Below are 18172 nucleotides of genomic sequence, written 5' to 3'. Positions count from 1 at the left end.
GTTAGATTGTGCGGACCTGACTATTCTATGGTTTCAATGCTAAGTTAGGTATTCTTAATTCTCCTGTTCTATGTACTTAACTGATCATTAAATCACCTCACCAGTAATATTGACTGTTCACCTTTATTTAAAATATATATATATTTTAAAAAAAATTAACCAAGGTAATAAATTTGCTGAAATGGTAAATATTTTTTTTTTTTAATAATTTTTTGATGACTACCTATTATCTTGTTATAACTACTTAATTTAATATACGAGTAAAGTGATATTAGGATAGGGACTATTCCAGCTAAGAGAGAATTTTCTATTATGGCAACAAAACTAAATTTAAATTTAAAAAACAATAAAAAATTTTTACCTGGATTATGCACCAATTCTGTTGCATTCTGTAAAAATGATGGGAAACACATCAAAATTAGGTATCGTTGGACGATTTCTTCACTTATTAAAAAAATGACAAGTGATAAGGACTGACAGACCTCGCAAAAACATTTTATTAAATATATTATTATACAACACTGATAAGATACATATCTGGAAAGTATTTGTTCTAAAAGTGCTAGATTACAAGAAGCACACATACTAGTAACACTTTTACTTCCTCTTACCCTTCTTCTTCTTCTTGGCAAGTTCAGGCCATGGAAATCCTCTGATTCTTAGTATATCCATTACATTGTGACAAGTGTAATAAGCGTTTTCCACAGCATGTTCGTTCAAAACATCTACTTGACACCTGCTTTTGGATCTACCTTCCTTTTTGCCTCCGGTTTTTACAGTGGCTCTCTTCGGCACTTTCTTTTTCTTATCACCATTTTTCTTGTCTTTCTTCTTCCCTTTAACCGCCATAACTTCTACAGCTGAATGGTACCTTGCTTGTGATAAAGAATGTTTGATCAATATTCTGGTTTTTAAGGTCAAGCAAAAAACTTCTGTTAATTTTCCCAACTTTAAAAAATATATTTAAAATTTTATTTTTTATATTTCTCTTAAATTACATTTATGCAAATATATTAAAAAAAAAAAGGGGGCATACATTTTATAAAAGAATTTTTTAATACTGCAGTAAAGTAAAATATAAAATACAGCGAAATATATTTCTTTTTTTTTCGTAAGCTTCATAATTTTCAGTTGCAAAAAAATGACAGTGGTTAAAAAAGAATTGAATGATTGAAATAAATAAATAACTGATTTTGCACCTAATTAGCGATGCTCTGCATGGGTTTCGAGAGTATGGAGTGGTATTGAACATTTTATTTATCCATGACTATTTAAAAAACGTATTATATCTTAATGCTTATTAATTCTATATAATAGAGAAATGAAACATTGTAATCACGTTCCTCCACTAATAAAATCATTGTAAGGACAACTCTCATCCATGCAATATGTGTTATCAAAAATTAGGTGGGTAAAGATGATTCTGAAAAAGTTTTAAACCTCATTCACAACAATAAACTGGTTCTTTCAGGGATTTGATTTTACCAAATAAGATTTCGACACAGCAGTTGCAATGTTTATTGGTGTTAATTTGAAAATCCCATTCTATAAACTAAAAAGTTAGTCTGGCACAATGAACTTCTCCACTTCTTCCAACAAAGCTTTTATTTTTTTATTTTATAATAAGTAAATCAGTAATTTAAACCTTACAAATCATTACACATACATTTCTCGTCTTAATAAAGTGGATGAAAATGAATCGTTCCTTTTAAATGTACTCGTCGTGAAGTAATGTACTGTCAATGTGGTGATTTTTTCAGGAAACCCGCATGTATCACCACAACACCATCTATGCAACTACTTTCTATTAACTAATGAACTCTAAACACTTCCGTTCTGTTCAAGTTAAAAAAATTAAAACCTTTTACATCGAAGAGAAACCTGGATATTCCAAATTCGTATTATGGAAGCAGGGGAAAAACATATTTTTTTAATGATCAACAATTTTTGCAGAAATGAGTGAAAAATTGTTCAGAATATGAATAGAAGTATTTCTTATCAAGTTCACTTGAAACATGTTGAATCCTTAACTAACAAACAGTTAATTGGGCTTTTTCGTTCCAGGATCGTAGCAAAAAATCAAATTCCCATTCAATGGCGCAGGAGATGGTTCTGTTATTTTAATAAAATGACACTTTTAAGAGAAGGATTTCACACTCGTAAAACGTTTAACATCAATTTCTACGCTAAAATGTTTTAAATAAAAGTTTCAAGAATTTGCATACCTATCACTTTAGTCCATGTCTCTAAAAGCTTAAAAATTCATTCCGCTAAATGGTTATTCAAATGAGAGATTTCTTCAGGAAGAAATAGTAATTTCTTGAAGATCTCTTGGAGGTTGTGGTAGTTAAAAATAATGCAACACTAACCAATTATATCTACGTAGTTCATAAGTTAGTTCGCCCATCGAATCATTATCTAAAATTCAATTTTACGGACTAAAGGGACGGACGTCACACGAGTTTTTCAAATTGAACAACAATTTGAAAACACAGTTTCGATCAAATACTTCCACTTACAAGCACCATATCCATCGTAGATCAAAATGGATGGATTCTCGATTTGAATAAGTGAGGAGCCTATAGTACAACTTAAAAAATCGACTAAACAATGCATCAACAGGAGTAGATATTTAAAACTAAGCCAGCGATGGCGAACGTTTTAAGCTCGGCGTGTCAAAATATTGAAAAATACTAACTAATTCTTAATTTTTTTGATATTTGAACCAATAATTCAACTCTCTCTTTCTTTTGAATTTATGGATCTGTAAACATAAAAACTGTAGCTTATAACTGAGTAGAGTATAGTGTATAAGAGAACAAAATTCCATTCTAATATGTTGTTTAGAAAGTGAGATAAACGGGGAACCAATTTTTGAGGAAGTTATTGCCCACAAAAATTTCAACTCTCAGTATCTTCTCAATTTATGGATCTGTACTCAAAAAAACTATAGCTTGTAAGTGAGTAAAGCATATAACTAATTATTAATAATTTACAATTAACACACTTGATTTTTTTAAAATGCTTTTTTAATAACTCAAATCAACATTATGCTGAAATCAGCTCGGCAAAATGTTGCTGCTACAGATGGTCTGCAACACCTACTTACTTTATATGCGAGAATGACCGGGTGGTACTGAAAAAAAAAGAAAAAGAAAAACAAATGAATGAATGAATGATGAGGGGCGCCCAACAGCACAGAAGTTGAGGTATTAAACCGTCCGAGGCGTGGTACACCCACTGCGGCCTTGCATCAAGGGCAACACAATAATGTAAAAGATCTACGTAGATTATTTAGACAAACACGTTTATATGAATGTGTCATTGTACTCTGAGTGAGGATATAGGTATGTAATCCATACTGGTATGTTTGCCCTGTATAAATGTACAATGTCGTTTGTATTATATATCTAAGTTAATAAAAATAAAAATAAAAATGTATTTTTAGAATAAGGTCTGAGTTGTTTTAAGGGTCAGATTACAATTTGTTATAAGTTAAATTTTTACAATTATTTTTTCATTCATTTTTTTTTTTTTTTTTGGACCGACCAAATAAAGTTTATATTTTCAATTATAATTTTTATTTTAATTTTTTAATTTGTATGTATAATCTCCACACATTTTATCTTTTTCTCACAATGGACCGCTGGCAGTTCACATACTGCCTCTTTTCAAAATTTATGCAAGTGCTGGGGAAAAACAAATTGGAATTTTAAAAACGTAGATTTATTTTCCGCCTTAAACTTAAAAAATATTGCTCTTTTTTTTATACATACATCCGACCGGTTTCAGATTTTTTAATCTTGGAACTTTGTAGTTGTCTTGTCATTGTGGGAATTTGTTTTCCAAGTAAATATAAAGTTTCTGTCAGAACGCATTAGACAAACACAGTTTAAATCAACTGTATTATTCATGGACTCAACCTTGTAGTTTAATAGGTTTACAATCCAGTAGTTGTGTTGTTATCTCCATAACAACTGTTATTTCAATCTAAATAAATTGTATTCTTCCACAATTCATGATATTTTTAAGGATTTTAAATGAGTAGTAAAATATCTAAGTGTAAAAATCCATTTTTTAGAGGTAAAAAAAAGTGGAAAGAAAATTCTATTGGGCGGATGAAGAGTTGAGTATATATTATTGAAGAAATGCAAAAATAAGACTGTTAAAAATTTAAAGTTAAAAAACATACTGCACAATGTTTCTTTTTCAAAATAACAGTTTAAAAATAAATAAATTAATTAAGGTATAATAATTAAAAGATATTTTATGAAATGTTTCTAAACAGAAATAGTTGGGGAAGTTTTTAATTACACTTATTAAGCTAATTTAAAAACAACTGTACTTTAAAAACATTTATCAAACCACATTTTAATATTCAAAAGAAAAAATACAGTTTATGATTTAATACAAATTTAAAGTAATTTAAGATCCTTTATAAACAGTCCCGAATGTCTAGCCCTAATGTTCCAATATCTTCCAAATAGGAAGAAGATAAAGTAAAAACAATGTTAAATCTCTGGAAATAAGTGTACGGATTGATAAGATTGAACTTACACTATGTGCAGGTTTTATTTCTTTAATAAGCTCGCAAACATGCAAATATAATTTATTAGAATAATTAAAAAATAAAAATATCTAAGTCGCAATCAGACTGATCAAATGTATAGAATATTTGTAATGTGTAGGCGCTAGTAGGTATTTAATGTTATTCGTAGGATGAGCGCAAGGATGTATAATAGAGACTCGTGTGCCCACTCTAAACATTAATACAAGGTTTGTTTATTTTAATTTGGAGTATTAATTTCATCAATGCGTCACAAAAGTGTGATGTTGGGTTTAGTCATAATCAGATAGGACCCAAAAAACCAGCTATGCAATTGGTACTGGGTAAGTCTCTGTTAAGAATACAAGTCTACATTAACCCTAAATTAAACAATGTGTATTTAGATACATATATTCAAAGTAAATTTCTAATTTTCCGTATATTTTATTATATTATTTAAATCAAGTTCACGATCAAACCCGATTTCTAAAACTCGTTCACCGTATATTCCTATATGATTTTTAATTATTCCAATTCATTCGACGAGACGAGATATTAAAACTTTTAATTAAATGAGGACTTCTTCAGCATTAATTCTTAGCTTTTCTATTTCCTAATACACTTTTTTGGTTATTCATATAAAATGTTTTCTTCATATTTACTTTGGGAACCCTCACTCACTCTCTCTTTGCTTTGCCACTGATTCCAAGGAGGTTGTCAAGAAAGGCTACGTCTTCCACGACCCACAACAGGTCACAATATGAATTTCACAATTTGGAAAGGTTCCAATCATTTTGTAATCGATTTTTTTACCTGAAGTGAGATACTATATGCCATTATATTGACATTATAATTAATTATAATTGACATTATATTCCATTTTGTCATTCAAACTATTTGAGATTAATGATGAAGTATATCTACAATATTTCGGAGCTAAAGTAAATGGTATTTGTTCTGAACTTTATAAGTAAGCGATTGTTTTCAAATTTGAAAAATATCTTTGGAACAGTTTGAATCTCAGTATTTATAAAAGAGTTGTAGTGGGATTTATAAATAAATAAAAAAGAAATGAAATGGGCATCGTTCAACAAACATACAATAAGTTAGTTATTTTTTTAAAGAACGCTCATGACCACGAAAAGGTTAAGATTGTAGAAATTAAATGTACATCAAAAAATACAAAATCTTTTTTTATAATTTTACAGGAAAAAAATTGAAAATAGCATATTTCCTTTTTTACTTCAGTAAATCAATATTAGGAAAATTGTTTGTTTCGAGCCGTCAGTTGTTTTAAACTGAAAGAATAATTTGCGAAGTAAAAATAAAGTAAAAGAAACTACTAGAGAGAAAATGTTGATGTCGGCTGAGATAAAACAACCACACATTCTCATATATTTCCCACAACTCATTTCTCCTGCATGAAACAAATGCTGTGGTTTAGGTTTCATCTTCAGCTAATTCACAACCAACTGGTTTAGAGATACAAATGAAATTAGATTTTTTAATTGGGGTCTGTAGCAATCAAATATCAAAAAGTAATCATACAAAGCCCGAGAGGCAAACATTGTCTTCCCAATTGCAGCAATCGTGCAATGTACTGTCCGCTAATTTTTATTCCATGAAGGTGAAGCTAGCTACATATATTCAACTTTAATCGAATTATCGCTACAAAACCTATTTTGTTTGTCAATAGCTCCACTCTAGGAAGTGTCCTGATTGACGGTTAGATTTTTCCTATTGAGTACTATCGTAGGCAAGGTTAAATCTCCTTTATCATTTTATTAAAAAATTATTAATTGAAGGTAATTACGATATAGTCATTTTAAAGTATTACTTAGAATTCAGGTATTACTTTCTCCTACTAGTCTGAGAAGACTTAAGTTTATATTTAATACATTTTGTCAGAGTATTTTATTAGTATTATAATTATTATTATTAATAATAATAGGAACTTGTCACGTTTAAGAATAGAATAACCATTTTCTATAATTTCTTTACAATTTTCAAAATTCATAGAGAGAAATATGCTATCTTTATTAGTTGCACACAAAATATTATCAAATACTTTATCTTCTTGAAAAAGAATTCTTATTACCTCAAGAAATGGAGGATTTCAAGTTAATAATTTTGGTTATTTTAGCACAAGTTCTACATTCTTCGGTAATATTTTTTTTTCTTAGTCGATTGGCTCCATTTAGTAATAGATGATAAATTTTTTATTAGAAAAACCTATAAAAAAATTGGAGACTTTGAGTTACCATATTTTTTTAATCATATTCTTTTAAACGAGCAAAGGAACGACTTTGGGGTCTATTCTCGCCCACTAGGCTACTGTCTCAATCGGCTTTAATAGATTGCAGATTTACCTTTTTTTTTTTTGCTACTCCTCACTCTAAAGGGTCTGATTAGAATTGAGATAAAAATATAATGATTACAGAGGAGATTAATTTTTCTATTTTTCCAAGTTCAATGTACACATTAACACTGTTCCGGTTTGTTGAGTTTGCAGACGATTCACAGCCATACAATGTTCACCGTGTAGGCACAGCTTCCCACACGAGTACAGTCATCATTCCATATACGTTCAACCAATGGTTTTTCAAATAGACGTTGACCTGACCGATGTATTTTTCCCCTTCTGCTTTGTTAGTTAAACAAATTCGCAGAAAAATACAGACGCTTGTTTTTATAGTGTACTTACTTATTAAATTGTCTCGTCTCCAGTAATTTAAAGATAATACTACCTTTTTTATTCGCTACTCTCACTTAATAATAAAAAAAATCATTTTTTAGTTATTAGCTGATACGTTAGTGCACTGGATTCTATAAAAATATTCAGGGATCGAGCTTGACTGCCTTAGATCTTCTTAGATCAGTTTACTGCAATAGCTAAATAGAGTTGTTTGTAACGTGAGAACAGAAAAAGACAGTCTTTTGAAGGGGGAAAATCCCGTTTCGATTTTGCAGCCCAATACAATAAAGATCTTAATAGCAATATGGCGAAATTTATTGCATAGTCATGACAGTTTTGAAGAAAATGTCGAGCAGTTGCCTGTCATTCTCTGGTCCAGTTGCACCCAAGGCAATAGAGCTGTCTTTCACATTAATTTTAAAGAAAAGCGCCTATTGGAAATCATGCTTCGTCTTCTGCGAGAGGTGTTTGGCACCATCTCTGCAGGAAAGCCTCTTTCAGCTTCACTTCTTCTGTGCCTCCTCCAATTCCACCATTACTCTTAGCTTGAAGGTACGCAACCGGTTGTTCTGGTGGCGTTGCCTCTCTTTCTTCGCCAGTCCATCAACCACTGAACAATATAGCCCATAAGTTACAATAGTAATAAAAATAATTAATTAGCCAGCAACAATAACTATGAAGCGCTAATGAGAAACTTAAATCTCATAAATTAAGTAGTTGCACATCTCCAGCAAAAGAACGTAGAAGAATCTAAGAAAACTGACTGGAAGCACCCTCATGAATTGAGAACTGAGATGGCTAAATATTTATAAAGATAAAGATGCATCGAACTCGTGAATTACTCGAGGGCCAGATACTTAAGGATTTATGACGGAGATACAAGACCAGGTAAGCAACACGAATATTTTGTAAAGCATATGGATCTGTATAAGATGACAAGTGAAACGCCAAAATTGGGATACATCACTCACAGCATAGGGACAAGTTTGAGAACAGCTTTAAATGAATATTTATATAGTCACATTCAAATTGCAAAAATAATCCATCAATTAATTGCAATAAAACCAAACTTCTCGGAAGAAAAAGTCTCTCGCTGAAATAGTTTAAACACTGTTTTCTGTTCCATTATTTCTATCTTTTGTGTGTTTCTTCCTATTTTAGTATTTTTGGGTCGGAGAAATCTAAATTTTTGATGGTTTTTGCGCTGAGTATCAACAGTGTTGTAGTGTTCTTACTTAATTTTGTATCATACGAGGCTTGGGTCACTGTTCTATTAAATATTGGAATATTTCTTCTATATTTTTTTCCCCCGGAATTCATTTCATATCATTTCCTACATTGGATTTGATTGTTGGACTTTTTCAATCGCCACATGAGATTTGAGAAAAAATATCTTTTCGTGTAATGTGTTTTGTAATGTTTATTTTTCATTTAGTTTTGTAGTTATGGTTTCAATTTGATTTTGACTTGTTGTACTTTAAAAGAGGTTAGTGACCTAGTTAGTAGTTAGTAACGCTACTGTTTTGTGTTTGTCGTTCTTGAGAGGTCGAATTGTTTGTCTTAAATAAAGATATTGAACGAATATCTTCGACTATTACCGTGTTTTATGAAATTCTTCGCTAAATCATATTATTTCCCTATATTTATGTATAATTCATTTCATAGCAACTAATTAATATGTAACGTTTATTACACGGTTATGACGTAGTGGTGACCTTGTCCAGAGCTTCCTACCAGGTGAACAGTTTGAGTACCAATGCTGCCGGCGGTCTATCCTATGTTATTAGTTTATTGTTTGATGTAACACCATCCTAGATATGTAAATAAGTGTACAGACTAACAATATGTTAGCCCACTGTTCACCTCATTGAAAAACTATTTGTATGGGTCGTATCAATTACGTAGACATCTTTTATTGTACTAGTGTGACGTTTTAAAGTAAAAATCGTTTTTTCTAAACTAAAACTGGGAGGTCTTCCTCCTGAACCTTATTTACCTATCGAACTTCAATCAAGGTTATACTACATGTGATCTGGATGAAGTCGCTTAATCAACTGGCTACTTAGATTTAATGGTTATATACATTACTACGAAGAATTCAATCATTATTAGAGGGGATGGAAGCACAAAGAAAGCCGTATCGCCGTCCAGATATTCCCAAGTTGGACAGATCAGCTTTTCTGAATTTGAAAACACCTCAGCCACGGTTTTAAGCCGTGTGTTAGTATATCCAAAACCAACATTAACACACAAAAAAAAGTTCCGTGAGGAGTTTGAAGAGGGAGAACTACTAAAGTGCGCACTGGACTAGCCTTCCTGCTGTGAGACAAGCGAAGATCTATTTGGGTAATTATAATCGTAACCGATCTGAGGCACGCCTCAGCCTGAATAAAGATAAATTCCCCAAAAAATAGCAGGTTTCTTTACGGGGCATTGTCGGCTCAGAAGGCATCTAAAGAAGCTGAGGTCTAGGACGTGATGGCACTGGTAGATTTTGTGGAAAGATGGAGCGAACTTCAGAACACGTTCTGACTGACAGCGAAACTACCAGGTTCTGGAGTAGCACATACCACTCAGATCCTAGGATTTCTCTGATATCAGCGAGTGCTATAAGAAACCATCTGACACGAGAAAAGGAAGCCCAGTAGATTTTAAAGGTCCCAGGGTATTGCCCTACCTCGGAAAAACAATAAATATAGGCAAACCTTTCTGATGATACTGATTGATTCAATAGGTCAGCCCACAGCACTATCAACGATACTAAGTTAATATCTGAAAAGAACATATATCCAAAAGAAATGATAAAATTCTTAGGCCACGGATCACCCGAATTGGATTACCTCTCAGCATTAATCTTGGCTATCTCAACTAATCATATACTCAATTTATTATTTATTTATGTATTTATTGCAAAATATGGAAGATACATCTTTGTGCTCCATAAATAGTGACATGACTGTCCATGAAAGTTCTTGATATAATTCTCTAATTATGGTAACTGAATTAATTTATAGAACTTCTTAGAACAAATTTGTGATCTGTCCATTCACATATACATATAAATTTGATATACAAATATATTAATAAATGTATACTTTATATAATTAAACGTATACTTTATATAAATATTATTTTATTTAGGGATCAGAACCATTGTAACAGCAAGAAAAAAGATATTGGTAATTTTGTAAGTAATACTCGGCCTTAATTAGGATTTATGCTACTAATAAACGTAGTTCATTTCAGAGAGACGATAGAGGATCTTCGACATTTTAAAGTTTGAAGTTGTAAACATGTTTGTGGATCGAGTTGTTTTTTGCGCAGATCTCAAAGCTTCAGTGTTTTGACTCACGTTTTAGCCTGAAATTTTATTTAATGCGTATTAAAAGATTATAGAAAGTCAGACCTGGCTCAGTACAAGAAACTGTCCTAACTTCTTAGGTTGGGAAACATTACAGTTAAAAAAAAACGAAAGCAATAAAATCAAAAGCTGCTTCGTTTAAGGAAACTTTTGTTTATGCTTCTTCTTAACAATAGTTTAAACCGAAGCCTCGTTTAATGGCTCAAATCTTGAGAGAACTGTTGTCTCTAAGCTGTAAATCATCGCACTGTATAATCGGCAATTTAGCGGCAATTAAAGATATGACTATATTAGTGAGGCTAAAGAGATAGAAGTTAGGTGCGTCGCAGCGGAGGGGGCTAAGAGAGAATATTGTGGCGGCGTGGCTCCCACACAGATCCGCGGTGGCTGTACAGTGTGTTGCATTCTCTTCTTAAGTTCACTATTCAGGAGTACGGTACAGTGTGTCCACCAGGTCGTCATGCCGACATCCCTTCTCGCCTGTCTTCTGATCGTATGTGCCACTTGCCTTTATTTTACAACTAACCCATTGTTTTTTTGTCTAATTTTAAAAGTAAGGATTCTTCAGAAAAATCTAATATCAGTTTTATTTATTTATTTATTTTTAATTTTCTTGAAAACTTTGATAAGATTTTGCACATAACTAACCCACTAACAACCCCTATACCGCTCTTGTTACTGCAACCTTCATTCAAACAAAATCAATGGCATCATTTTCCAACATACTATTACAGATTTAATTTTAATAATACATGAATGCTGAACTTGATATTTAAATTTTTCAACAATCAATGAATCTATTTTATCAGTAATTCTTAATTATTAGTTTAAAACATTTTTATTTTATCACATCAAAATCACAGATATTTTTTTTTCAGATTACGATGATTTTTGTTTTAGCAATTTATAAGTATTTTTACCTTATGTAGATAAGCGTTAATTTTGCTCTAATGTAAACGATACCCACGATTTTTTTTATTTTCCTTTTATAAACTAACGCAGCAACTCTTTATTTCTCTTTCACCTTCGGGTACTTATTTCACAAGGATGCCCTGTTCATTCCCTCCTTAAAATGGCGTATTAAATTTTTATGAAAATTTATTTCCTAAACATCAATAATGAACATTTGGTTGAAGAAGTGATTGGAAGTTCAATGCTAGGAACTATTCAATGCCAGCATTATGAACGATTCAGTTAGTAACCTCAGAGAGAAACGCCCTTAGTATTTCAGCACAGCTATCTAACCAGAGATCTTACAACAAACTAAGCAGAATTCAATGAGGGTAGCTTCTTCCTCCTCACAATTCTACAAGAAAAGTTATGGTATGATCACCATTGTGATCCCCATCTGGCATAAGATGAAACCAAAATGCCCAGCAAGGAATCTAATCAGCAATCTAAGAGGTGGACATAAAAGACAAACCAACTTTTTAACTATCAAAACAATATTTTGATTGTATTGATAATTCAACAAACGACATCGATGAATGGTACAGACGTCTAATTGCAATTTTAAATCTTTTTAGTTGAGAATGCAATCGCATATTGCGTCTATACATATAGTCCAGTACTGTTTAATTGCTTCATTATGAAAAGAGAATTTAGTTTTAATACCTCATGAATATAAACATATTTTTTCAAAAGTGCTCCTCGTTTGTTTTAATTTTCATAAATAAATTTGTCAGGGGCTCCAAGAGGGCTAGCTGCTCCAATACAAGTTTTGGATATACGAGTAGTGTATACCATATCTTTAATTTTATGACATTATGAAGCAATTAAATTTCCATAAAATAGCAGGTCTTTCCTAAAAACCAAATATGTTTTCAATCAAACACGAACAAATTTTAAATCCTCAGACTTGAAGTTTTCTTTTTCTTTAGGATCTTTATAGGGAACTAAATTGTATTACAGGAAGTCAATAAACAGGAGTTTTTAAATTATGCGCATATAAACTAGTAGACATTTCATAAATAAATAAAAATTTTCACATAAAAATTAAGGTAGTAGGCGTATGTAGCCTGTAGTTGATTCTGACCCATATATAATGTATTGCAAAGGATCTTACCAATAGCGTTACAACATTGTTAATACGGGTTATGTGGACTAACCGTATAAGGAGCTATTTCATCTTTCACCGTTCTCAATAGCTATTATTTTGCTTTATTATATTTTATGTAATTTTGAAATCAATTATGGATAACCTTACTTAAAGTTAACAATCGGTACTTTTTAATAATTCTAAACAAAAGTATTGGAAAAAAGAAGTAAGTCTATCTCATTTAGATACTTCAGTCCATTTCGTACGTATGGATTCCTTTTGCAATAACTCAAATTAGTCAGTTTACTTTTGGTCCCAGGTTCCAGTTCATCCATGTGATCCTTCAACTGTATCATGCTGACACTTCTACATCTTACACTGTCCTTAAATAGTCAGGAAGGATGTAACTAGTGCTCTGAGTTATGCGAGTGAGATAGTCCAGACGTCTTTGTCTTTAGAGTTTTAATACCAGATGTCCAAATGTAGGTTTCAGTTGTGAGTTGTAAATCTATTAAATATTTTTTAATGTCTGTTTTTTATATACAGGGTGTCCCAAGCTATATGGATAACGACTTTTTCTCGGAAACTAAGATAGCTAGAAAAAAACTAAAAAATACGTGTTCCCTTAGTTTTTTTGTTAGGAATCCAAATTTACTTTGTAAATTTTTTTCGGTGCTTCCAGAAGCGAGATACAGACACCAACTTCATTTTTTCAAATGGGAAGGGGCGGTTTTTATTTCAGAAATAGATTCCTCTATTTTTTAAAAGAAAAATTTACTTGAACGGTTTTTTTCTGTGAGCGATAATTTAGAAGTTATGAATGAAAACATGATTCTTATAAGAAATTTCAAAATGATATAACGGTTTTTTGATTGAATATGAAGAAAAGTACTATTTTATTATAAATTTTACTCCTCATTAATATTACAGGTGTCCATAGGTGTCAAATCCGGTGAGAGAGGTGGCCACTGAATCGCCCCCTGTGTCGATACACACCACCAGGCATGTAAAGAGATTTTTCGATAGGCAATTTGATGGGCGTATTATATCAACTCGGGGGGCGATTCAGTGATACCTCTCTCACCGGATTGGACACTTATGGACTATTTCCTTTGGGTATCCCTGAAAAACAAGGTGATTATTCATAACTTTTTTCTTTCTTTCCTTATTTCTGCTTACCTAAAAGCATTTCTAAATCTAGGTGCATCAGAATCAAGCCGGAATTGCATCTGTAGATGAACTAAAGCAGAGAATAACAGATACCTGTAAGTCGGTTAAAGCCGAATCTATTTCTTTGACAGTAAGGGGCAATTGGCAGGAAAGTGCATGTCTTTGCATCTCTAATGGTGGAGGCCATTTCGAGCACGATCTGTAATATTAATGAGGAGTAAAATTTATAATAAAATAGTACTTTTCTTCTTATTCTATCAAAAAACCGTTAAATATTATCATTTTGAAATTTCTTATAAGAATCATGTTTTCATTCATAACTTGTAAAATATCGCTCACAGAAAAAAACCGCTCAGGTAAATTTTTCTTTAAAAAAATAGAGGAATCTATTTCTGAAATAAAAACCGCACCTTCCCATTTGAAAAAATGAAGTTGGTGTCTGTATCTCGCTTCTGGTGGCACTGAAAAAAATTTACAAATTAAATTTGGATTCCTAACAAAAAACTAAGGGAATACATATTTTTTAGTTTTTTTCTAGCTATCTTAGTTTCCGAGAAAAAGTCGTTATCCATATAGCTTGGGACACCCTGTATATAAAACGAGCCAGTAAATGATAAAGTTTTTTGAATTTTTGTCTTTTGAGTCTAGTCTTTTGGAATCGTTTGGTTCAAAGAGTCGTACTGTATCAGCACAAGGAAATCCAGTCTGAGACATGATGCGATATCATCAGTCTGATAGTATATTAAATTTATTTGTCATCAATTTTTCGGAAACGTTATCTAGGTTTGAAAGTGGTCCTATCAAAGATATTTTAATGGCTGATTTTTTAAAGATTTATTTGTCAGGAGAAATTAGAATAAAATTACGAAAAATCGTTCTTTGAACGTTAATTGGACTTTGCCCTACATATCGCCTGCTTATTATTTAATGAACAACAAAAATTCAAATTCTTTATTCTTTAAACATTTATCTGCCAAGTACTGATTCTTAAACAAGGAAGTTGTAATCTTTCAAACAACTGTCTATTAGTATAACAATATTGTGCGCAAGGCTTATATTTTCGCAACATCTGTTAGAGAAAAATAGTATTTTGTTACTTTCTTATTTTACATAACTTATTTAGAGTTCGCGGATGTAGTAAAACAAATTCAAGTAACCATTTGATTACAAAACTGCACTCCCAACTTAGTCCGAATATTTTACCCAACTTAAAATTACTCGTATTCAAACTGGACGATTCACATTTCTATTTACGAGCAAATATAGTGTGGGAGACTTCATACCGCAAGTTAAACAAATAATCTAGTTTTATTACTTTTTTTTTGCTTTACGTAAGTAATTCAAACAGTGCTTGGACAAAATAAGTTTGTGCGTTCTACCTAAAAAGGTCAGACAAGAACATATCCTTTCCTAAAATATTATATAAGTGAATAACCTTAGCGTCTAAGTGATACTAAAGTGGCGATAATAGACATTGTAAAAGTTAAATTTATTTTTACGTGCGTATCAACTTTACGCTTACATAAATAATAATTCAATATTTCCTGTCCAGTAACTATGGTAAATTGAAACGTTTACGCGTGGAAAATTTTGCTTGTTTGTTGAATATATGTTAAGTGATTAGGGTAAAAACATATTACGTTTAGAACTATTTTTAATAGACACCTTGTTGGAAATTTTGTATGCTATTGGGTCCTACATAATTCAAAAAACTAGTCGATTTGTTTATATTTTATTATCACTACAAACTGCAAAATTTAAATTGTTAGAATAAATATTAGAGAAAATTGTTACTTGCCGTTTTATATCAATTCATCGTCAATGATGACGCCCCATAGATTATGAATTCAGCAAAAGTCTGGGGCGACATCATTGCCATATAACACAGACAAGAAGACTCTGCTGTGGAGATAGCCTGCAATTTGTGGAAACAGCTTGGTAGCCTTTGATTTCTTCCAGAATTTTCAAGCCGAATTTAGGAAAGTTGTCCAACATAGAGATTTTTTTCTAGATTACTGAGAAGTGGACTTCTTGTTTTAAGCGATTTATTGGAGCCTAACATCGCGGAAAATTAACAGTAAGAAAAGAAAAGTTAACAAAAAATTACTATAGTAGTGCACATTTCTGCCATAGATAGCCAACAGTGATCTATCAGGCGTGAAACTCACACCGGAGCCGTAATAATGGGTGAAACCTCTAAGTTCGTGATCTCATCTCAAGAGGTTACTGGGACTATTTATCTTCGAAATCGTGAATTCATTCGCCAAGTTCTCATTTCTCGAAACAGAGAGAAGGATGAAGAAGACAAGACAACATGCTAGACAAAAAGGACTAGACCTAGGCAACCTTACAACTTAGGTTTCCGAAAAAAAGGGAAATATGCACATAGATAACTATGATTATATTAAGTGATTATTACTTCCACATATTTTGAATTTAATAAAAAATACAGTAATATGTATTTGTAAATTATAATAGTTAATTAATGATAATTTTGTAAACAGTTCACATTAAGGACGGAAATTAAGTTTTGTGTGTAATCCCGGCTTTATGGAAGGGAATTTCAATTTGTTATCTGATACCAATGGAAATCACCTTTGAATTTAGCCTTAATTTTGTGAAAAATTAGACTAATGCAGAAACAATTATCTTTCTATACAACTTTTTAAAAGAAATACTGCATTGGTAACCAATTTTTACATCCAAATTGAATTTACATTTTTATGTGCATTAATATTTGTTTGCTTTTAATTCGCGAGAAATTCATGCAATTAATTACGCAGACTATAGTTTGTGATCTGTTGAATTGCACTCAGTTTTCCATATTTTCTTAAATCCCAAATTTCAATGCTAAAACTCAAATTGTATCTTCTTTTTTTTTGAGGACATTGGCACCCGGAGATTTTTCTTTTTAGTGCATAGCTGGCCTCCGGACAGTGTTCTCTCAATACACTGGATCACCGGACCATTAGTAAGCAGTAAAAAGCTCCTAGGAAGAGAAAATCTAATGGCCAAAGGCTGGATTCGAACCCGGGATCTCCGCGTTGAAATCCAGTATACGCTAAACGTATAGCTAGTTTGTTCTCTTGTATCTTTTTTATTTCTTTCTTCTTCTAGTTCTTCATTTCTTAACGTAGATATATTCTTGAATAGTAAACAATTTATATCTCCTGGCTGAAATCAACATACACAAATTTTGCATCCATATTTTTGGCAATGTAATGTTAGTAGAAATGTGAAAATATCGATGTTGTAGACACTGTGTTGAAGAAAAGCATTTCTTGCCCATTAATTACAGATGACAGGAAGAATTTACTTGAATCGATCTTCACTAATTAACTATTTTACCTCAACTTCCTGGCTGATCTGTTACTGTCTTCCGCTGTTGACTCCGAGCGCCGTTCAAGTGGAACACGTAGGAAATACGTTGTATTTCATGCTTCATATTTTACTAAGTTACTGCTTTTTCCCCTTTTCTGTATAGTTTCTATCATTACAAATACACCAGTTTACTTATTTTATTTTGAACGGAATATTTGCACATTATTTATATTTCTAGCTATGCAGATTTGTTAACGCACCTCCTTTCAACAAATGTTGCTCCTTTTTTTTTACCTTTGTTGCCTGCAGCGAACTAACTTCTTCCACTAAATCTTTTAAGAGGTTTTCAACACCCACTAACTCATTTCATTACCTTACACACTATTGTTAAGTTTGTAACTGAAGTATAAATCGAGTCACCGAATGTGAGTGATTTTTTATTCAATAATAGCAAAGAAAAAAGTGAAATCTCTTGTCTCTCCTATTTAGAGAAGCAAGAATTAGAATTAAAGAAAAATACAGGATTTTGAGTATTAGAATGTTGTTTTTAAAAGCACTGTTGACAACATTTACATGGTTTCCTAAATATTTTCGTGGATTCGTAGGTCAAATCTTATTTAGCCGTCAGTAGCAGTCTTCTTCTTGTTGGTAAAAAAGTGCTGCCTTTCACTGACAGTAAGTTGCGAACCACAGCAACCAATGCAATGATATGTAAATAATTATTTCGAGACCACATTAAATATCACAGTTATTAAGGAACAAACTAGTTTATTTCCAACATGGTGGTCTTTTCTTTTCCTTTGTTTTTTTTTTCTAGGTCTGCATCAGTAATTTTACCATCTACTTAGCAACTTTTCCCTTAATAATCATTATTGGATTTCGGCCAGAATAGAGATTTTGAGGTTTGGAGAGAGACTATGTTGTACTAAAAATGCTACTCTTCTGCTTACTTATTCAGAAAAAAATAGTTTGTGTTCGGTTTCAATTTTCTACTCTGACCCACACTTCGGTCTCTTAGCCAAGATTGATCAACTATGTGTG

At 31.8% G+C, this 18172-nt stretch overlaps 2 protein-coding genes across 2 annotated transcripts in view; one reads left to right on the top strand and one right to left on the bottom strand.

The window, feature by feature from the left end:
- Nucleotides 1-563: 563 nt before the first annotated feature.
- Nucleotides 564-884, bottom strand: LOC141457418 (small lysine-rich protein 1). The gene has a single exon (XM_074134371.1). It carries the CDS (start codon nt 847-849, stop codon nt 598-600), a length of 252 nt encoding a protein of 83 aa, XP_073990472.1. The 5' UTR covers nt 850-884; the 3' UTR covers nt 564-597.
- Nucleotides 885-10936: 10052 nt separating this feature from the next.
- LOC141457276 (uncharacterized) overlaps nt 10937-18172 on the top strand; it is a 63947-nt gene continuing 56711 nt past the window's right edge. The window contains exon 1 of the mRNA XM_074134028.1: nt 10937-11095. Coding sequence (XP_073990129.1) covers nt 11063-11095 — 33 coding nt within the window. The 5' untranslated portion in view covers nt 10937-11062. The remainder of the gene's footprint in view (nt 11096-18172) is intronic.

This window comes from Rhodnius prolixus, unplaced genomic scaffold (assembly GCF_049639745.1).
Source record: "Rhodnius prolixus isolate KJV_2025 unplaced genomic scaffold, Rpr scaffold_1, whole genome shotgun sequence".
In the NCBI taxonomy this organism is placed as follows: Eukaryota; Metazoa; Arthropoda; class Insecta; order Hemiptera; family Reduviidae; genus Rhodnius; species Rhodnius prolixus.
The sequence above is the reverse complement of the archived record's forward strand: the minus strand, read 5'-3'. Positions and strand labels throughout refer to the sequence as shown.